General features: G+C 39.5%; 2 protein-coding genes across 4 annotated transcripts in view; one reads left to right on the forward strand and one right to left on the reverse strand.

Annotated features, from left to right (window-relative positions):
- Positions 1-4,651, reverse strand: part of NPAT (nuclear protein, coactivator of histone transcription) — a 52,882-nt gene extending 48,231 nt beyond the window's left edge. The window contains exon 1 of one of the 2 annotated variants that reach the window (XM_069554950.1): positions 4,439-4,651. In XM_069554950.1, the coding sequence (XP_069411051.1) occupies positions 4,439-4,475 (37 nt within the window). In that variant the 5' untranslated portion in view covers positions 4,476-4,651. The remainder of the gene's footprint in view (positions 1-4,438) is intronic. The other variant, XM_069554951.1, reaches the window with a different exon arrangement.
- ATM (ATM serine/threonine kinase) overlaps positions 4,556-23,032 on the forward strand; it is a 154,424-nt gene continuing 135,947 nt past the window's right edge. Inside the window, exons 1-6 of one of the 2 annotated variants that reach the window (XM_069554948.1) lie at positions 4,736-4,955; positions 5,140-5,279; positions 16,080-16,175; positions 16,258-16,370; positions 18,847-18,992; positions 22,800-22,964. In XM_069554948.1, coding sequence (XP_069411049.1) covers positions 16,104-16,175; positions 16,258-16,370; positions 18,847-18,992; positions 22,800-22,964 — 496 coding nt within the window. In that variant the 5' untranslated portion in view covers positions 4,736-4,955; positions 5,140-5,279; positions 16,080-16,103. Of the gene's footprint in view, positions 5,280-16,079; positions 16,176-16,257; positions 16,371-18,846; positions 18,993-22,799; positions 22,965-23,032 lie in introns of both variants that reach the window. The other variant, XM_069554949.1, reaches the window with a different exon arrangement.

Below are 23,032 nucleotides of genomic sequence, written 5' to 3' on the forward strand. Positions count from 1 at the left end.
ATTCTAGCAAAATCTAGGGTTTTGAATTTTAGGAACTAGGATGCCAAGATTCTGCCCTCTCTTATTTATAGAGTGGGAAAGATAAAGAGAGATGCATCAGATGAAGAAAGCAAGAGAGAGTTAATCCCCTTATCTGAAAATATTTCCTTTACATATTGTAATAGTTTCTTCAAAATATCAGTAGTTTGAGATTCCCCCACCCCCACCACCCCTCCATGTGCCTTGTGGGATTTTAGTTCCCTGCCCAGGGATGGAACTGTGCTCCCTGCAATGGAAGGGCGGAGTCTTAGCTGCTGGACTGCCAGGAAAGTCCTTAAAATCTTAAGACTTAACTTCCAGTGCTTTATATTACTAGATCCACAAATAACAAAGAAAATCTCTCCAAAAGAAGCTATAATCTACAAGGACCCAGAAGATATATATGCAAATAACTGTAATAAAAAGCAAAGGTGGTAAGACAATTAGACTTATTTTATAGGGGCTAGAGAAAGTACAAAGTGACTTGGGGAATATTATGTACGTTTCAAGGAAGAGATGAGTCAACAAAGCTGATGGAAAGCATATACGGAGCATGTCTGAAGAACATGCCTGGTTTGAATGAAGCACAGAATCTATGATGGAGAACAGTTGGAAATACAACTGAAAACACAGAAGGGATGAGGATCATAAAATGCTGTAAATGTCATCAATGACATGATTATGAATAAATAATAGAATCTGAATAAGTGACATATTATTCAGTCGACAAAGGGGAAGGTCATGATCACAGCTACACCTTTATAAATATTTATTAAGTATCTATGTCTTAGTGATACAGTGATGTAAAGGTTAATAGAACCAGTGGCTTTTCAACTTTCACAGGGTATGCCGGTCCTGGTTGTTTGCCTTCAAATCTACTCTTCCTGCGTCCTCTGCTCTGTACTGGAGAACAGGAAACCTGACCCCACTGCAGATGATTTCCTGGGTTCCATGTCAGCTGGCTTCTGACTGGGTTAAATCAATGGGAACCACCAGTGGGAGACTGGAGGGCAGTTATTGGGAGCCATGGTTTTTTCCTCCCATTTCCTCTTTGCCCTTGTAGAATTTCCTCTACTACTGCTCCCACATCAGACAAGTCTACCTTCTAGTTTTCACATAGAGAAACCAGCCTCTGGGTTTCATCTCTACTTGTCCTGATATCAGAGTGGTTTCCTGCTGTTTACTACCCTCCAGGTTGGCTCATGTAAGCTGCTTGTTTTCTTAGCTTTTCACTAGTGTAACCAATTCCCTCATTAAATTCTTTCATGCTAAATACTCAGATTAGTTTCAGTTTTCCTAAATGGACGCTGACTCATACAGAAAGGAACAAATTTATTTAGAAATCTAAAGAAAGTTCTGGATACTTCACCTATAAAAAATGCCCCACCTGTACATAAAACTTTACAGATAGTTTGGGGCCTCCCACAACTCTTGAAGCCTGTACATTAATTCTAGAATAAGAATACTGAATGGAGTAGCAAATGGCAACCCACTCCAGTATTCCTGCCTGGAAAATTCCATGGGCAGAGGAACCTGGCAGGCTATAGTCCATGGGGTCGCAAAGAGTTGGACATGAGTGAGCATGCACAAACAAAGAATACTAAATAGGTCAAAAAGTAAGTTTTGGTTTGTGAAGGCAAAGTTCTACAAGTGAATGATGGTGATGGTTACGGAAAAATGTGATTGTATTTAATGCCACAGAATTGTAAAAAATGGCTACAATGGTTAAATTTTATATTAAAAAAAAAAGAGTAAGTAAACACACACCTACAGTAAAACAAAGTAAGAGTATGATACAAGTAATCTACAATGCCACCAGAGCTTGTACGGACAAAGTACTAACTGTACCTGCTGGAAACAGTTTGAGATTACAATTGACCTGAACCTTAAATACAAGTGTACTAGGAAGAGAGGGAGAAAAACATCGTAGGCAGAGGGAACAAAATACATTAACAAGAGTATATGCAGAAACTACAAGTAGTTTGGAATGCCTGGGGCATAGGGCATATGTTGAGAACTTGAGATGAGGCAAGAGACTTGAAGGATTAGGTCCGCAGAATACCTTGTATGACATAAAACCAAAACTAGTGGCCCAGAAACAACAAATGGCACTTTGATGTATATATTTTCAACTGTACAATATTTAAAGAAATTCTAGCAAGGCAATAGCTGGATATAGCCAGGTAGAAGGCTACTTAAATGGAGTAGCAGGTACTAAAGTCAGTGCAGTATGTTGAAGAATTTAAGTTAAGTAAGGAAGTACAATAACTAAGGAGAGCTTATTCTTTGAATAAATTTGACTTGTGATACGGTAACATAGAGCATTAGATAAAATAAGAGGTGGGGGTCTAGGAAAGTGTTTTGGTATGTATGGGTAAGGGTAAAAAACCTAATTATGTAAATTCTAAGGGGGAGAACTCAATTTTTAGCAATTGGCACAGTGCCTGGAACATACTAAGCAACCAAAGATTTGCTGCAAGAACATGATGAACAAAAGGGGCAACGATGAGAAGGACTGAAGGAGTACTGAGAGGGAGGGAGTACTGACAGAAGAAATCATGGGCAAAGAATAAAACTGTTAATTTTTAAGCCACTAAGTTTTGTGATTCATAGATCTCCGCAGTGACATGATAATGCTAAATGAAAAAAGCAAGAGTGGTGAGATTTGCTTTTTTTGGTAGTATATATTCTTTTGCACAACTTGAAATTTCTGGTAAGTGCACAACTCTTTCAACTATTAAAACTGGAGGTGTAGTGTGAATACTTTAGGCAGATTTTTGTAACCACAAATAAGATGAATTGCAAGACTATATGAGAAACTATGAAAACAGTCCAAAGGGGAAATGGGACGCATACTGTTAGGACTGGTGGCAATAAAAATGGAATGTGAATGACAAATAAGAATTTTAGGATAAGAAACAATGACTGTAATTTTAATACATTTTTAAAGAAGGAGAAGTCTAGAATACTCTCACAAGTTTGTTTAAATTATTCCAGTTAGAAAATTGTACTGCTTTCTTAAGGCCAGTGGTCCTTGCCCTCCAGGAAATATACTGGCAATATTTGGACACTTATTCTCACAATTGGGTGAAGGCAGGAATTGCGTCCCTGCTGGCATCTAATGGATAGAAGCCAGGGATGCTGCTAAACATCCCACAAAGCAAACAGGACAGCTACCACAATAAGTATGTCAGTATTATTGTGAATTTTGTGAAAGTCTACTTTGGATCTGTTTACAAATAAGCCTAATTAATATAAGAATTACAGGATAGACAGCTTTCTTCTTCGATGTAGGTTAACTGTTGATATTCAGTTTTGATAAAGTGGGCAAAAAGTTAACCAAACATTAACAAAATATGAGTTTAAATTTAAGTGATTATTTTCTCCAAAAACAGATGGCAGAACCATTACCCTCTATAGTTTCCTGCAAAATGTGCCTGTCAAGAGTCTGTGCATAAAAACTTTTTTCTTTTTTTTGACAGGGCAGAATACTTTAAAAAGGAATAAGAAATGGATTTTTCTGACAGTGAAATAATGTTAGTAATGGCCTTTGGATACCAAGGGAAGTTTTAGAACAAATGTTTACCATTTAACCATTCACATATGATGTCTGTAAATCTGGCTCCGGTTTTGAGTTTTATGTGGCTCTCATTCCCCTAATACAATACTCTTTATTCTTTCAGGCGACAAACAACAAAACCCGTTTCCTGCACAGACAATACACCCTGACAACTGGCAGTGTCACTCTTCAAACTGAGGAAAAACTAGGACTAGAAAACGTTCAACTGGAAGGCATTTCCAGTGAAAAGTCTTGCTAATTAAAAAAAAAAAAAAGGAATTGCTGCTGTCTCAAAAGTATGCAACTGGCGTTTCAAACCTCTACATTCTACGACTTCTTGCAGGAGGTTGGGGGGACAGAGAGGCAGGATCACTTCATTTGTTCCAAATTCGTCGCTCTAAAGGCAAGTTATGAGAAGGCCGTCAGGAGGGTCCTTCGCTAAAGCTGGGCGGCTGGGGAAGTCTTTTATTTTTCCTTATTCGGCCCCAGCTCTGACACGGGAAAGTGAGCGCAAGGTTGAAGAAAACGCAGTCCATCCATCACGTAGGCAACTCCCCTGCAGGATTCTAATTAAGTGTGCAGGCCTGACTTTCCCTCCAAATCCGGGCCTCAGGTGTTCCACCCGGAGTTTCTCTTCAGCCGCCCCTCGCCAGAGAGTCTCGGAAGAGAGGAGCATTCACACATAAAGAAACTTAAACTGCCCGAGCCTCCCACTGAAGAAGATTCACCGCCAGTCTGAACTTGTAGGTGGGGAGGCAAAGCCCCAAAGCTTCCCCACCCTGGGAAAAACCTCTGGCTCCAAAGGTCCTTCCGTCCGGCTTAGCCTGATCCAGTACCCCTCCCTCCCGCGCCGGCGCTTACCCAATACCAGCCGGGCTACGTCCGAAGGTAACAGCATGATCGAAGCCCCAGAAGGAACCGTAGGAGACGAGACTCGGATAAAAACCAACACAGCGACAGCCCCTGCGCCGCATCTCCCGGTTCCAGTGGCGGCACTGAACTCGCGGCAACTTGTCCCGCCTCTTTCGCTCCCCGCCAGCCAATCGCTTCCGCCGGAGAAAGAAAGGCGCCGAAAAGAAACCCGCCTACGTTCTACTTGGAGCTGTCGTCACATCCGCCCTCACATTTGGATGGGGGCGGGGCGGGAAGGCGGGAGCGGAGAGGCAGAGCCGGCGCTAGAGGGCGAGCGGAGGATGCAGGGCCGCACGCCATTGGCTGACAGGGCGCACGCGTGTTTCCCTCAGACGAGCCCTGTGTTTGGGAAAGCGATTCTTGGGAGTGTAGAGCGTGCGTGTTTGGCCAGCGTGGGCAGACAGTGCCCCGGCGCCAGTCAGCCTTAGTGCTTCCTTTGGAAACGTACGCTGCACGATCACTCCAGGTTTGATCCGAAAGCCTGGATAGTGCTTGGACAGCCGGCTCGGGCCTTGGGGGAGGCAGGTTGAGCGGGCTTGTAGGCTGCGGACATCACCGCTTACAGAGATTCCGCTTCGGCCGAGTCCAACTGTAGGGCCGCTGAAGAAGATGGCTTGACTAATCATCTTTTTCTCCCCTCTTATAACTAGTAGTTTTAATCAGCGAGCAATTTGTGGAGGCTTAAACTGCATCTCCTGATTAACAGCTTGGGCTTTGGAATCACTCTCCAGTTCAAAATTCTGACTGTCGGCTGACTGTACTACCTTCCCTGTGGTAATTTTATCCTGTGGTAAGTGTCGTGGTCTGTGTGGGGGTTGGAAAAGAATTTCGAGGCAGGAGGCAGAATGAGAGGCTGCTACTTCTAAGTCGCTTCAGTCGTGTCCGACTCTGTGCGACCCCACAGACGGCAGCCCACCAGGCTCCCCCGTCCCTGGGATTCTCCAGGCAAGAACACTGGAGTAAGTCGCCATTTCCTTCTCCAGTGCGTGAAAGTGAAGTCGCTCAGTCGTGTCCGACCCTCAGCTACCCCATGGACTGCAGCCTTCCAGGCTCCTTCATCCATGGGATTTTCCAGGCAAGAGTACTGGAGTGGGGTGTCATTGCTTTCTCCGAGAATGAGAGGAGAATAAAATTTATTAGAGTGGGAGCTGCTGTTAAAACAGCTGGCCATTTCAGGGGAGAGCCAAACGCTTTTGCAGGCTTGCAGCCAATTTCCATAGCCTTAAGACAGAGAAACTTCCAACTGGAATGCTGGCATTAGATGATTGGTTAGGATGCTACAGGGTGGATAGTAGGGTGGGTATCTTACATATTATGGGGTTAGGGTACTGGCTGGTTTAGATCCAGAGGGTCATGGCAACAGTTGCTATGGGGCTTGGTCAGTTCCAGAGATTTTTATCCTGTGACCGTGGTATAGGGCTCCACATTCCCCCCTCTTTTTATTTATGGGCCAAACTTTGGCCGCTTAACACCCTGCTCATGACTACCTGTCTACCTACCTTATCCTTGTCTTGGGCCATGGGGACACAGGTCACTGGGGAATGGGGCAGTGACCGCTCTGGCTTCTCCAAGCTGGGCAGGGACATTGTGGGGTCCTGAGTCCCAATGCCCACTTTCTGCCAGGGTGCATTTACAGAGGGAGATGAGAGTTCACAAAATGATAAGGCAGCTTGTTCCAGCATTGTCTGGGTGTTGGCTGGGGGATATTCTAGTCGTATTACTATTTGGAGATTTATTTGTTGTATTCTAGAAGAAACAAACTTAACAAGAAAGTTAAAAAAACATGGCCCAAAGCTTAATAGAAGTAGAAAAACTGCTGAGGGGCTCACCAGGAGAACCAAGACCAGACATTGGTCTGTAACGTTAGTGTTTCTCTGGGTATGAGAGAATGCAAGAATTTGGGCTCATAAAAATCTTGACCTGAAAACATCTGACTTTCTGAAGGCTCGTTCTTCCAGTTTTTCCCAGAAGACAGAGTGACTTATTTCTGATCTCTACCCTGAACTTTTAGGGGCTGTTGAAGCTCAGCAGCTTGCAGTGGTCATGATTTAATTTTTGTAAAGGCAGCTGGCAGTTACCAATGTCCAGTCAGCAGGGCCCCTTCATAGCCACATTTTTGATCATGTTTTGGAGGCATTTCATGGCCACTGTGTCCCACAATGCGGGGAAGGCTCATTCCCAAGTCTAGTGAAGATTCCATTGATAGGTCACTCAGTGTACTGTTACTAGACCAGGCCTTGTGAGTAGCAAAAGTCTCTGGACCATCCATGTTTTACTGGCCTCTTGGTCCAGGAAAATATTCCCTTCTGTTACTTCTTCCCATGTCTAGAGTTATATTATTAAAATAGTTGATCTCATATGGAACTGCATATCAGCATTTTATCATAGGCTGAGTCATTCATTTGGTAACACAAGAAACAAGTTTCTGAAACAGGTGACATAGAATATACTATAGCTAGCAGTTGTTAGTAAGATCATAAGTAAGAATTTAAGTCAAGAACTTCCATTAGGTATAGCATGGTATGTGCCCAGGTCATCTGACTTAGTTGTTAAATGGCTATAGCTTCAGTTCAGTTCAGTTCAGTTGCTCAGTCGTATCCGACTCTTTGCGACCCCATGGACTGCAGCACACCAGGCCCCCCTGTCCATCACCAACTCCCGGAGTCCACCCAAACCCATGTCCATTGTGTTGGTGATGCCATCCAACCATCTGATCCTCTGTTGTCCCCTTCTCTTCCTGCCTTCAATCTTCCCCAGCATCAGGGTCTTTTCAAAGGAGTCAGCTCTCCACATCAGGTGGCCAAAGTATTGGAGTTTCAGCTTCAACATCAGTCCCTCCAATGAACACCCAGGACTGATCTGCTTTAGGATGGACTGGTTGGATCTCCTTGCAGTCCAAGGGGCTCTCAAGAGTCTTCTCCAACACCACAGTTCAAAAGCATCAATTCTCAGCGCTCAGCTTTCTTTACAGTCCAACTCCCACATCCGTACATGACAACTGGGAAAACCATAGCCTTGACTAGGCAGACTATAGCTTGGTGTCAATCTAATTAAGCCTTTTAGCAATGTAACGGACTGAACGACTTCACTTTCACTTCTCACTTTCATGCATTGGAGAAGGAAATGGAAACCCACTCCAGTATTATTGCCTGGAGAATCCCAGGGACAGGGGAGCCTGGTGGGCTGCTGTTTATGGGGTCGCACAGAGTCAGACACGACTGAAGCAACTTAGCAGCAGCAGGAGTGATATAACAGCTATCTCAGAAGTGAGTCTTAGTAAATAGACCTTAGTTAACAAAGCTAGAACTTAATATTCAGTGAAGCATATATATATATATATATGTATATTTTTTTCTTTTTCTCTCCATTGTGAGGACATTAACCCTGTAGCCAGAGAAGGCTTTAATTCATCAAATAAAAATGAGGTTTGTCAGGGAGCTGGGAAAATCCAAGTGGCCATCTTGGATTTACCTTAGCCCCAACTCTGATTAACAGCTATTCACCCATTTTTAATTCCCCAATTTAGGAGTAGACTCAGTTCAATTCAGTTGCTCAGTTGTGTCTGACTCTTTGTGTAGACTCTGAGTGGAGTGGTACACTCAAAGGGTGGATTTGAGTGGACCATTCTCTGAGTGGACTATTGCCATGTTTTAAATTGACAGGGGTTAATTTTTGTAGAAGCAGAATGAGCTTTGTCTACATCTACCATCATTTTTATAGATCATGGTGAAATAATGCTTATTTAACAAAGTAACAAAAGATTTTAGAAACAAATATAAATCACTTAAAGGCAAAGAAATTCACAATCTGTGCTCAAAAGCTGTATTCTAAGAAAACTTTTTCTCTTAACAGAGAGAGAAGACCAAATTCCAGTCTGGTACCAGCTTACTGTTAATAATAAAATATGTTTATTTGGTTAACCTTAGAAAAGTCTTTTCCATAAATCTTGAACTAGCAGTATTCTTGCAAAGACATCAGAGTGAAACTACAGAAGACATGTTTAGAATCTGATTAAATTGCCATTGACAAAGAAACCTGGTCATTGCTGTGACATGTAACACTCTAACATGGTAGGTAACTAGAATTATAACTGACATTTTACCAGGACATATCAGATTTTCATGTATTCCACATAATTTTTAGGATATCAACCATACAATATAACCTGAGACGATTCATCATTCCTCCAACAGTACTCTCCATATAATTTAACATGTCAGATGAACCCAAGTAATTTAATATCTCTTTTTGGAATGTCTCAGGGTCCTTCTGAAGCATCCCAAAGTTAGCTAAAAGTCAAATCATTTGGGAAGTTTTGTCAATAAATAATAAGAGGGTTTATAACTGTCAGATAGACTCATATTGGTCACTGTGAAACAGTAGTTATTCACTTGGCCAAAGTAGCAGAAAGGATTTCAAAGGCAAATATAGAACAGATCAATTAAGAGGTAAAGAAACTTAAATCTATTATTAGAAGCAGTTCAACATCTGAAGAAAGTGTGTCCTCTTAACAGAGAGAAAGGCCAAATTTAAGTTTTGCACCAGCATTTAAATTCATTTAAAAGCAAATTTACTTAAATTTATTTCAAACTTAGTTCAAATCATGGACAAAACTTTTCTCAGGGTCCACTTTCCACAAAACTTCTTATCACTTTCTGTACCCGTTACTTTGTTCTCGCATCCTGAAGCAACCACCTGTAAGTCAGACTTACTTCCTTTTCCCTTCATAAAATGCAGTTTCATTCCGCATACCTTCTTTATTAAAAACATACAGCCTACTTTTCTTAAGCAACCAAGAACTGACCTTTATATTAGCATTCTGTAGATAGGTAAGCATAAATATCAGTGATAATTTCTAAAAAAAAACCTTAGCTTTCGTATAGAAAACATCTCAGAGTAGCACCAAACATATTTATGAATAGTCCCAAATCTCTTTTAGTTTCTCTGTAAAAGGACGTTAGTGTTCAGTGATGAATATTTCAGAATCTTATTTAGAAATGACCTAGGTATTCAATAAACTTCTATCACTTAGTTTAGCACAACTGTAGACATTCAGGTTAACAAAATCTGGAAAGACTATTTTAGACAGACATTTTTAAAGTATATTTATTCCTAATAGAGTTTACTAAAAGCTCATATCATTTGCATATTATTTTTTAGAAGTTTCGTCACTCAAGATATTTTCCTCGTTGACAAACATGTAACAGATATAAAATATGACAATATTTAACATGTTAAACCTAGGCACAATGAAAATATTATGCTTAATGTTAATGACTTGACATGTCTATGTTAGATTAGCAAACAAACATTAATACTGGATACTTAATATTGAATATTTCCCAGTTCACATGAACCTCAGATTCATTCAGTTAAGTTTCTCTTGTATTTAGAATTGTTTGATTTGTAAGCAATTACTTTTCTTGAGGCCAATTAAGTTAGAGCTCATTTATATCTTAACTTCAGTATTATCAAAAAAGATACACGCTGAGAAATACATAAGTCCAGATGGACAGATAGAGAACTCATAGTTTTCCAGTTTTAAAATGTCTCTTTGATGCTTTTTTTTTCTTGACTTAAAGTTCTAATTTGACCAAGGCTGAGGTCTCAGGCAAAGTGGGCTGTGTATTTCAAGGGCCTGGCAAGGGTTAACATCAAGTTTTCCCTAGGCAGGCCTTTTTAACAAGCTAGTTGTTTTTAATTGCATATGCAAAAAGAACTGTTTTTGCAAGTTTCTAAGAAAAAAATTTCATTTTAAGCAGTTTTCTCCAGAGTCTAATCAATATACGGCCATCCTGTGTGAAAAAGTCATCTTTCCTTTCTGTCGTGATAGTTTTATAACTAAAATATAGACCAAATAGTGCTCAAATTGACTCTCATGTCAGGGACAGATCAACTGATAAAAATCTTGGATTGCCTGTCTGGGAGAAGTGGGGTCTTGTTTGATTAGAAGAATCTGAAGGAGTAAGGGAATTTGCAAGGGTAGGGAAGGAAGCTTGGTCCCCCCCTACCCTGAGAGACGAATAGTTAGAAGGGAATTCTCTAGAATGTTCAGGAGAGTTTTTGATCCCTCAGCCTTTTGGATATAGGAGAAAGACCTGGACCAAAGGGAACCTCAGAATCCTTTCCTAGTCTCCAACAATAGATATCAAATGGGGATAGGAAAGGTTGAGTAGGGGTTGTCTAGGAAATCTGATGAAGAAGGAGGCAGAGGGGGATGGGATAGGGAGGCAACAGAAAGACACATGCAGCATGAGTCCCTCAAATCCAGATTCTAAGGGCCATGAAGGACTGAACATAAGGAAACTGTGAGTCCTTTCCCTAATTTTGGCAAAAGAGATCAAGTTGAAGGATCGTGCTACAATCTAGTATGTCATTCAGAGGACATTTTTTTTTTTGGGCCCCCAGTTTGTACTGGGTCCAGGCCTTTTGCAGGGTCAAATTTTTCCAGTTCCAGATAATGTAGCCAAGGGGTGAGTCTGAGACAGAGGCTCCCAGGACATATCAGAACCCACTGTTAGTCTGCCTGCCATATAATGAGGGTACTGAGAGTCACCAGCCGACAGGCGTCCCTTTTGTTCCAGTGATCTCTTCGTGCAACTGATGGCACAAAATGGCTGACCGTCCCAACAAGTGCATCTGGCAGTGAGAGGTGACCCCTGAGAACTGTTCAGCTAAGGTACTGTGTGACCCAGGCAGAGAAAGATATTCTCAGGAGTGACCGGGTGACTCACCATTTGGCATTTCCCTGAAATGTGGAGGGCACTCTTGGAATGACTCAGAGGCAACACCTAGGCTCCTGTAAATCAATCCGGACTAAAAAGGAAAGAAGTGAAAGTGACAGGGAAGATAGGCTGAGGAATCCACCTTACAATCCTACTGGGGAGGCGGTGGCCAGGGGACGGTGGGCTCTGTTTTGATTCAACCACTATGTGCCTGACATGAAGCATGGAAGTTGTCTTGCTAGGGTGTAGATGCCCTTGTGGTGTAATTCATTCTATGACTCCCTTATCCTCACACAGGTGTCTTCATGTGGCAGGTGCCATAGTGGCTTTTAAGTGCCTGGCCTGTGTCCACACAATATTGGTTGGCCTAATCCTCAGAAAGGTGTCAAAAGGAGAGACCTTCACCCATCTGTGTGACAGCTACTGGGGTGCAGTGAGCAATGGGGCCTTTGGAATACACCAGGGGGTAACCCTGGCCAGACGACCTCAGTTGCTTCCATAGCCACTTGCCTGTTGGCAGAGATCCCTGTGAGAAACGAGAGGCCAGGAGGTAGGGGAAGAGACCCCAAGTCCCCACACAGGCAACCAAAAATGTCGTGGCCTGTGCACAGGTTGGAAAAGAATTTCCAGACATGAGGAAGAATGAGAGGAGAGTAAAATTAGAGTGGTAGAGGCCATTAGAACAGTGGGCTGGCTCAAGGGAGAGCCGAACACTTTTGCAGGCTTCTAGCCAATTTTTATAGCCTCAAGACAGAAAATTCCTACTGGGATGGTGGCATTAGGTGATTGGTTAGGATGCTATAGAATGGGTATTTTACAGGAATGGGGTCAGGGTGCTGGCCAGTTTACATACAGAGGCTCATGGCAACAGTTGCTATGGGGCTTCATCAGTTGCAGAAATTTCTATCCTGTGACCTTGGTACAGGGCTCCACACCTATGACCTCAGTTTAGGGCTCCACCTTAAGCACTCAAGAGTGTTGGGTGCTGTTTTTACCAGGTATAGATAAGTAAAAAGACTATTACCATTCAGAGTGAAAATGTGATAGAAGAGTATTGTGATGGTACAGGAGTGGATGAGGTTCTGTAGAAACTGAACCTGGGAGAATCAGTTCCATTTGTGGTAAGACCTTGCAGTGTTAAATTGCCCTGCAGGGTTCTAGGAACCTTCCAGATAGAAGGGAAAGTGCATGTAAAGGCAAATAGATGGGGAAACAATGGAAATAGTGACAGACTTTATTTTCTTGGGCTCCAGAATCACTACAGATGGTGCCTACAGCCATGAAATTAAAAGATGCTTGCTCCTTGGAAGAAAAGCTATGACCAACGTAGACAGTGTATTAAAAAGAGACATTACTTGGCTGACAAAGGTCTGTATAATCGAAGCTATGGTTTTTCCAGTAGTCATATATGGATGTGAGAGTCGGACTATAAAGAAGGCTGAGCACTGAAAAATTGATATTTTTGAACTGGTGTTGGAGAAGACTCTTGAGAGTCCCTTGGACTGCAAGGAGATCCAACCAGTCTATCCTAAAGGAAATCAACCCTGAATATTCATTGGAAGGACTGATGCTGAAGCTGAAGCTCCAATAGTTTGGCCACCTGATGTGAAGAGCTGATTCATTAGAAAAGACCCTGATGCTGGGAAAGATTGAAGGCAGAAGGAGAAGGGGATGACAGAGCACAAGATGGTTGGATGGCATCCCCAACTCAGTGGACATGAGTTTGAGCAAGCTCTGGGAGATGGTGAAGGACAGGGAAGCATGTTGTGCTGCAGTCCTTGGGGTTGCAAAGAGTTGGACACAGCTGAGCAACTGAACAACAACAAGAACAACAAGGTTATGCAGCTTTTAAGTGTCAGGACCAGGATATGAACTAGTACAGTCTGACCACAGAGCCCACACTTTTACCATTAAGATGAAAATGGCATGCCAAGGGCAGGAAGATCAGATATAAACATCATTGTCAAATTATGCAAAGGGATCAACTTGGTTGAGGTCAGAAAAGGACAATGGATTTGCCAATTCAGAAGCTATTACTTAAGAAATATCTATCATAGCAGTTGCATGTTGGGAGTGGAACCTAAATTGTTGTGGATTAATGTATTGATTGAATTAAACTCTATCTAGTGAAACTCTTACTCTAGCTAACTACTCTAGTTCCTCTAGTCATCTTAAGTTCCTCCAACATTCTTTGCCTTTTCCATCTTAGGAACCTTTGGCTAAGCTAGTCTCCATCTCTAAGATGTTGGGTTCTCTTCACTCTTTCTGTGATTGGCACCAGTTCGTTCAGATCTTGGCTTTATTTTAAGCTCCTCTGATACATTTTCTTTGGTAGTTTATAAAATAAATTTTATTTATTTTTTGTTGTTTTCAGTCATTAAGTCATGTCTGATTCTTTGCGACCCCATGAACTGCAGCACGCCAGGCCTCCCTGTCCTTCACTATCTCTAGATTTGCTCAAACTCATGTCTGTTGAGTCTGTGATGCCATCCAATTATCTTATCCTTGTCCCCTTCTCCTCTTGCCCTCAATCTTTCCCACCATCAGGGTCTTTTCAGTGAGCTAGATCTTCTCATCAGGTGGCCATAAATAGTATTTGCTTCTTTTGAGACATATGTCACAATTTGGAATTATGCATTGACTTATCAGTGTACTAGTTTATTGTTACTGTCCCCAACTAGTTATGACTCCATGAAGGTAGGATTTGTTCTTTAAGTTTCTACCCCTAGGGTAATGCCTTGAACACAGTAGTTGCCAAGTAAATATTGTTGCTTGTATCAGTGAAGGAACATTTCGTATTTATATAGGTAATACTGAACTGTTTTGTTTTCTTGAAAATAATCAATCTCTGAGAGATGGATAGGGAGAAAAGCAAAGTCAACACAGCTTAAAAAAAAAAAAAACTTTAGAGCTACCATTTCTTGAAAGTGTCACATGTTCAGTAAGCATGCATTTTTTTCACATTACAAGTAACATATTAGGAATATAGGTGCCTGCCTTTATGGTTCTTTGGATGTTGTTAAGGTGTTTTCATTGGTTCAGTTCAGTTGCTCAGTCGTGTCCAACTCTTTGCAACCCCATGAATCGTAGCACGCCAGGCCTCCCTGTCCATCACCAACTCCTGGAGTTCACCCAAGCTCACGTACATTGAGTCGGTGATGCAATCCAGCCTTCTCATCCTCTGTCATCCCCTTCTCCTCCTGCCCCCAACCCCTCACAGCATAGTTTCAGCCTCAGCATCAGTCCTTCCAGTGAACACCCAGGACTGGTCTCCTTTAGGATGGACTGGTTGGCTCTCCTTGCAGTCCAAGGGACTCTCAAGAGTCTTCTCCAACACCACAGTTCAAAAGCAGCAATTCTTCGGTGCTCAGCATTCTTCACAGTCCAACTCTCACATCCATACATGATCACTGGCAAAACCATTTCATTGGTTAGAATCCCAATTTTATTTTCATTATTGACTCAAGAGGGCTTAAACTAAGATTGAGCAAGAAGGGAGAGTTCTTGATAAAACTATAATGGAAAAATGAAAACAGTTCTTGTCTTCAAGAAACATACAGTCAAATGAAAATGACCATCAAGTAATCAATGGCCTATATTATACAGCACAGTAAAGGAGGTTGTAAAAGAGGATGATATGGTTGGATGGCATCACCGATTTGATGGACATGAGTTTGAGCAAGCTCCGGGAGTTGGTGATGATCAGGGAGGCCTGGTGTGCTACAGTTTATGGGGTCACAGAGTGTTGGACATGACTGAGACTGAACTGAACTTAACTGGAAGGAGGTTGTAATAGGGGTAAAGGAATCAAAACAACTGTTGAATATAAATGGAGAAGACAACTAGAGCTATCTGCCAATAGAGGTAGTTCTGAGTGTCAAAAGAGACGGTAGTAATTTTGTTGGAGAAACTTCTTCCTTTATAGGAAGATTGGACATGGTCTTTCTGTTCCTCCCAATTTTAAGATTCTGTGAGATATTGCAGGGGGAGAAAAACATGCTTGATCTTGAAAGATTGAGTAGAACTTAGGTGAAAAGATGGGGAAAGGACTCAACCCTCCTTTTTTCCTCTTGAGATGTATATGTAGTGTAGATATAATAGACATAGGGACATTTTTTTTTTGTTTATAAATATTTTTGGTAACAATAATGAAGCTTCTTTGTAAAAAGGCTCAGAAATACTAAAACAATCCTTTTCTTGAAGGATTATTTTTTAAGTTTATCGAAGAAAGCTTTGAGTATATCAAAAAATCTGAAAGGAGGTCTACTGCAATGGTATTAAGGCATAGTAAGCTATAGTAGACCTTTGACATTTACAAGGTTGTCACTATAGTGTGTAATTTCCTTCATTTCCTTGTTTAACAATAGTATCATTTTCCTCTATTTTTATGTATTAAATGAGAACTATAAATCCAGTTGAGATGTAAGTGCTTGGCGGGGCTTACTAGCTCTGAGAACCTCTTAACATATCAATTCGAAAACAGAAGTTAAGCTTTTGGTTCAGCAAAATGGCAAGTCACTATAAGAAAGGGTGTTTTTGAATAGTTCAGTTAGTGTTAAATCCTCAAGTGCTCTTTTCCTTATTCTTTACCTGACAGTCTTTTTAATTCATCTTTTATATTTTAATATAAATGTCATGTTTCTTAGGAGAGGTCTCAGAACAATAAAGTAAATTACACATTTCTTATTTTCAATACATTTGCATGTTAAGGCTTTGTTTTGATATATTCTAAGAAAATCATTTAAATATGGAAATATTAAGGAAAATCATTATGCTTTGTAATATGCCTCTAGTTATACAGTTAGATCTAACTGTATAATACCACAATCTGAAATAATTTTACATATATATGTATTTTTTTACAGATACGTTTTCTGAAATTCTGAATCATGAGTCTAGCACTTAATGATCTGCTTATTTGCTGCCGTCAACTAGAACTCGATAGAGCTACAGAGCGAAAGGTAGTAAATTACTTAAATTTAATCTTTCTTTGAAATGAATGTGTGATTGGTAACTCATTATTTTGTTCTTTTTCATTTTCAGAGAGAGATTGAGAAATTTAAGCGCCTGATTAAGGATCCTGAAACTGTTCGACATTTAGATCAGCATTCAGATTCCAAACAAGGGAAATATTTGAATTGGGATGCTGTTTTTAGGTATTCGATTCTATTTTTTTTTTTCATCTTTTCTTTTCTCTTTCATTTTTATTTCTGTTGTGATATTTTTGTGTGTATATAGGTCAATTTATCTTTGCTCCTTATATATCATTGTGCCTTGCATAGGAAATTGATGCTCAATATTTATCTAAAACATAATTTTTAAAGGATGTTCATATAAAAAAATTAAGATTTTTGAGTTATTTGTTCAATAAAATGTCTTTGATATATCTCACTTGAGAGAGAATTTCTTTTATATCACTTCATTCATAAGACTTTATTTCAAATTAGAGAATAAAATTAAGTTATATTAAGTCCTTATAACTTTGATATCTTTAAATATTGTTCTAAGTAACTGCCATATATAAATATAATAAAAAGTAAAAAAGAATTTTAGAAAAATTCCATATAAATGCAGTTAACAAACAAAACTTATGCTTTGGAAAGACAATTCATTACTTGACTGGAGTGACAAACAGAATTGATGCTTTTATATAAAGGCATAATTTTCAATTATGAAATCCATTCATAACTAGAAATAGGTGGTAAGACTTAGGAAAGAGAAAGTATTTTAAAGTAATGTAGAATACTGATAAACTTGAAAGAACATTTTCAGTCTAGGGAAATATGAGTATATATTAATTCTTGAGTGTTTAGAATAGATAATCTATTTTATTTTTTAGTTCTTATTTGGCACTAGACAGACCATTGAGGATTTCATCGTGGATAACATGAAAAATACATACTTCTTTTCCTGTGGTTCCTTACTTTATTTCAGATGACACAAATAATTTTTGTTGTTTTAGTCACTTATTCCAGTCTCTTTAGTGACCCCATGGACTCTAGCCCACCAGGCTCCTCTGTCCGTGGGCTTTCCCAGGCAAGAATACTGGAGTGGGTTGCCATTTCCTCTGCAGGGGATCTTCCTGACCCCGGTTTTGAATCCACATCTCCTGCATTTGCAGGCAGATTCTTTTCCACTGAGTCCCCAGAAAAGCCTACTACAAATACAGTTATTATCTAAATATGAATATTTTTCATAAGCTGATCATGTAGGCCATCTGTGTACCTAACACTTCCAGCTAATCTTGAATATCTTATAGGCAGACTTCATTTAAATTAAGGCTAGAAAACTTACCAACTCTTTAGGAAGGAGGTCCCTATTTTGCTGATAGTTTTACTTTTGTTTTAGGTTCAAAGGATTTGTTAACAAAAGAAATCACTTGTTACAAATAAATAAGTTCAACTTTTAATAGATGATTATTTAACTTAATTTCAGTTCAGTTCAGTCGCTCAGTTGTGTCCTGACTCTTTGCAACCCCAAGAACCGCAGCACGCCAGGCCTCCCTGTCTATCACCAATTTCCAGAGTTTACCCAAACTCATGTCCATTGAGTCAGTGATGCCATCTAACCATCTCATCCTCTGTCATCCCCTTCTCCTCCTGCCTTCAATCTTTCCCATCATCAGGATCTTTTCAAATGAGTCAGCTCTTTGCATCAGGTGGCCAAAATATTGGAGTTTCAGCTTCAACATTAGTCCTTCCAGTGAACACCCAGGACTGATTTCCTTTAGGATGGACTGGTTGGATCTCCTTGCAGTTATTAAAAGAACAGAAATAGAAACAATAGAGAAGAGTAACAGCACATACATCACCAGATTGGGCCAACCAACATTCAGACTTAAACAGTGCTGGGAAGTCCCTTGTTAACAGCAATCTGGAGTCCCAATTGGGAAAAGGTCCTGGGCTGTATGTCCACCCCAAGGGTGAGACTTCAAATTGCTATTTTAGGGGTTCCTGCTTATAATCCCAGGCCACAGACTGTTACCATCTTCAGTTTGCATGCACAAATGAAACTGATTTAATTTTTACAATGTGGTTTCACCTTGTGAGTCATAAAACTTTTTAGACCCTGGGGAACTGGCCAGGTCCTCAGGGGCTTAAGAGATTCCAAGACCCATTCCTTTCTTATCTCAAGTGCCGCCTGACTTGCTGTGCTTGCAGGCAGGTATGAAATCCAGGCAGTGTCCAGGCAGATCAGAAGCAAGTGACAGGCCTGCTCTGTTGCTTCTGAAGCTTGTATAAGACTTCCTCCATTTTAATTTCCCTAATAGTAGGTCATGTAACACACACACACACACACACACACACACAGAGGTCATGTACTAAATAGCAGAAAGAGGTGAGAAAGAATTGAGAGCTCTTAATTGTATTGCAAGCTTTTAATGATAAATGAGAAAGCAAGCAGGAAAGCAGTAGAAAATCATAGAAGTAAACAGATTAAGAACTTTGTAGACCAGACTTTAAATTGGTATTGAGGGCTTGGCCTTGGAAATATAATTGTTTTGGTTAGTGTACATTATTTGAAGAAGTGTTGTTTAAAAGCTCTTTATGATGGCATGAAGGACATTTTGAAACTATTAAAAATAATGTTAGTATTTAACAAGTTTTTGGAATTCCATTTCATTTTTTGAAGGTTTTTACAGAAATATATTCAGAAAGAAACAGAATGTCTGAGAACAGCAAGACAAAATGTATCAGCCTCGACACAAGCCAGTAGGCAGAAAAAGATGCAAGAAATCAGTAGCTTGGTCAAGGGCTTCATCAAATGTGCAAATAAAAGTAAGTGCTGTTACTTGGCTTAATGGGTTATTGTTTCATGAGTTTGGTCTCAATATGGTGAGATAAATGTTGAGTAGTAACTCTGATTTCTAGTACATATAATGATTTTTAATATTATAGCTTCAAATATTTGGAGGAATTTATACAAACAGGAGAAGGCAATGGCAACCCACTCCAGTACTCTTGCCTGGAAAATCCCATGGACGGGGGAGCCTGGTAGGCTTCAGTCCATGGGGTCGCTAAGAGTCAGGCACGACTGAGCGACTTCACTTTCACTTTTCACTTTCATGCATTGGAGAAGGAAATGGCAACCCACTCCAGTATTCTTGCCTGGAGAATCCCAGGGACAGAGCAGCCTAGTGGGCTGCCATCTGTGGGGTCGCATAGAGTCAGACATGATTGAAGCGGCTTAGCAGCAGCAGCAGCATACAAGCATAGTGAAAAAGTGAAAGTTGCTCAGTCATGTCTAACTCTTTGCAACCCCATGGATTATACAATATTCTGCAGGCCAGAATCCTGGAGTCGATTGCCTTTCCCTTCTCCAGGAGATCTTGCCAACCCAGGGATTGAACCCAGGACTCCCTCATTCCAGGTAGATTCTTTACCAGCTGAGTCACAAGGGAAGTCTGTTATACAAGCATAGAATGATAGAATCTCAGGGTTGGAAGAATTAAAAGATATTATTTCTGGAGAAGGAAATGGCAACCCACTCCAGTATTCTTGCTTGGGAAATCCCATGGACAGAAGAGCCTGGCCATCTACAGTCCATGGGGTCATGAAGAGCTGGACGTGACTGAGTGACTAAACAATTTTTTGTTTTTTAACCTCTAGAAGATAATGTCATGGTTTTCAAAGGTGCTTTTGTAGCTGGAGGGATGGTTTGATGCCTTTCAAATCTGAACACTTAATAGACCTCAGCTCCCCCTGGATCCCCATCCCTTCATCACATGCAGGTATCTAGGCTGCCGGCAGCCACTGGGTCTAGAATGCAATCTCCATTGCCTCCGCTTCTGCTGGCAGACAGAATACATCCTCCTTTTTTTCTGTATCAGGTACAGTTTAGAAAGAAATGAATTCCCAGAGGCTACTGTAACAGGACCTCAATTATGGACTTTGCATGGCAGGAATCTACTCGTTATAGCTTGGAAAAAAAAATTTGCTACCCATTTTTCTTGAATCCCATCTATATGTCCCTGGCACTGAAATATTCTCAATGATTAAACATACCTTTTGAGACTTTCTTTTCTATCTTTGAGTAGTTCTCATAGTGGGGAAAATTTGTCTGTTTGTTACTGCTTCTATTTTCTGAGATAATACAGAAAAATACTAATCTTTTTAATATGACGTCCTTTGAGATATTTGAAGTTAGACATGATATTTCCTGAGTTGTCTTCTATAAACTAAACAGACCTACTTCCTTTAGCTCATATGGCCTACTTTTGTGTCACTTTTCTAAATATTCTTCAGTTTTATTCTCTCTCTTAAAACGTGTGGGACACAGTCTTATAGGCATATTCTGATTGGTATGGAGTGGAACAGGGCTTGAATATCTTTTATTCTATACTCTTAACTAATTCATTCTAAGATCAATTAGCTTTCTTGGCAGTCAGAACCCATACTCAATCAGTACCGTGCTTATTATAAATAAATAAATAAATAAATAAGTTCTTTTTAGCTCCTGATGAGCCGCATGGCTCCCATTTTATAGTTACACGGTTGATGTTTTGAAAAGCTAATATTTTGAACCAGAATGCAGAAACTGCTTTCTGTAAGGAAATGGTTGTCATACAGTGCTGAAAAGCTAGAAGCAGAAATATTTGTTTAGGAACTTGGACTCAAACTGTTTACTCTTTAGAAAGTGGCTTTGTGATGCTAAGTTTAGTTTAAGAATCAGAAAAGCTGAATATGGGTAAACATTAAGTAGAAGGATATAGAATTGTTAGTAAATGATACTTCAGAATGATAGGATGAAAGTTGAGTCTAAAGATAATGGCTTTAGCAAAAATTTAGTTTTCTATCTCTTCTGAGTTGCCGTTTCATGTGGATAGCTCCAAGTCCTGAGAAGAAACTCCATTCATAGACAAAAGAAAACCACACTGAAATGTTTTTGCACCTGCTTTTGCTCTGCATCTATTAAAATTTGTGTTCTTGGCTACTACTGCTGGGCTCTTAATAGATCTTAATATGGTCTTACAGAGTTTATGATTGAATGAAAGAGACTTGTAGCTCATTCGTAGCCCATCAGAAAAGTATGCAGCTTAGAATTTTGCTTTAAAGTGAAAAAAACCCTTCTATTGCAAAATTGACAATGGAGATCACATTTTAAAGTGTATTTTTATTTAAGGCTTTTTTGCTTTTGAGTTTTACTTTGTAGCTTAAACATTGTTAATTTCAGAGTGAGACCAGGTTGCTACTATCATGTTATCTCACTTCCTAATTTTTTTTTTTCAAACGGTTTGAGGGTTGATGGGAATTTAACACGTGTCTAAATTTTGCCAGACTTGCTTAACATCTAAGGTTTGATGAAAGAAACAGATGAGAAAAAAAGAGGTATCTGGAAAGGAACCAGTAAGCAAATATTGTTCAACTATGACAGAAGTTATAGTTAAGAAAATATTACAAAGACTATAAGTGACAAATGCACAGGGTATTACAGCAGAGGATATTGTGATCGTGCATTTCATCATTAGCCAGATTTCTAAAATTATAATACAAGTCATTAGTAAAAATAATATTTTAGACAAAAGGCCAAGGAGCAGTGATGTTTTTAGTTGATCAGTGTATTTTTATTTACCATACATATATACTGAATACAACTAGTCTTATCATAAAAAACCCTAAACTAGTATATATTCAGATGTACATAATGACTTGCTCATAGCTTGCAACAAAAAATATGTATGCAATTTTAAGGTTGTTAATAGTGAAATATGAAAAATTTCAACTGTGACACCAGCATGATTTACTGTAACAAAAGTAACTAAGTAATTTTTAAATGTACTTTGTTACCTTTAAGAATATATCCATTTTATATATATGTATATATATAAAATGTATTTATGTATATATATATGTATATATAAAACTTTCAGGACCTCTAATAAACAAAACTAATTATAACCTTATATATTTGTATGCAATAAATGCTATTATAGGACTTGAAAGTAATTTTTCTTTTCAAAGTAAATAATAGTCTCCTTAATATCTTATTCTAATAAATTCAGATTTTTATTAAAAACATCAAGAAACTGAATTATTTTAGGTCTAATGTCAGAAATTGTGAATTATTAAGGATAGAGTGAATGATTATTTTTGTTATATAATCCTTCAGATTTGGCAGACTAGCAGATTGGTAAAGGGACCAGATATAAATGTTTTTGACTTTTGAAGGCTATATAGTCTCTGTCTCAACTACTCAACTTTGCCGTTTTAGCTTGAAAGTAATCATAAACAATATGTAAGTTAATAGATATGTCTGTGGTCTAATAAAAGGTGGGTTTTTTTTGGATTTTTTAAAATATAAATTTATTTATTTTAATTGGAGGCGAATTACTTTACAATATTGTATTGGTTTTGCCATACATCAACATGAATCCACCACGGGTGTACCCGTATTTCCCATCCTGAACGCCCCTCCCACCTCCCAAAACTTTGTTCTCAGAAACAGATGATTGGCTGAATTTTGCCCCAAGGGCTGTAATTTTCTAATCACTCTTTTATGAGAAAGAGGTTCATACAGTTGCTGTTCCAAGTGTCCTTAACATATTTTTCTTGAGATTAATGTTTTTGCTTGTTTCTTTTAAATAGGAGCACCCAGGCTGAAATGTCAAGAACTGTTGAATTATATCATATATACAGTGAAAGATTCATCCAGTGGTGCTATTTATGGAGCTGATTGTAGCAATATATTGCTGAAGGACATTCTTTCAGTGAGGAAATACTGGTGTGAAATATCTCAGCAACAGTGGCTCGGTATGTTCTGAAGTTTGTTGTTTGTGATTTTTTCCTTGTGAAATGAAATTTTGCCAAAATATCATTGA

The sequence above is a fragment of the Ovis canadensis genome, chromosome 15, assembly GCF_042477335.2.
Source record: "Ovis canadensis isolate MfBH-ARS-UI-01 breed Bighorn chromosome 15, ARS-UI_OviCan_v2, whole genome shotgun sequence".
Classification (NCBI taxonomy): Eukaryota; Metazoa; Chordata; class Mammalia; order Artiodactyla; family Bovidae; genus Ovis; species Ovis canadensis.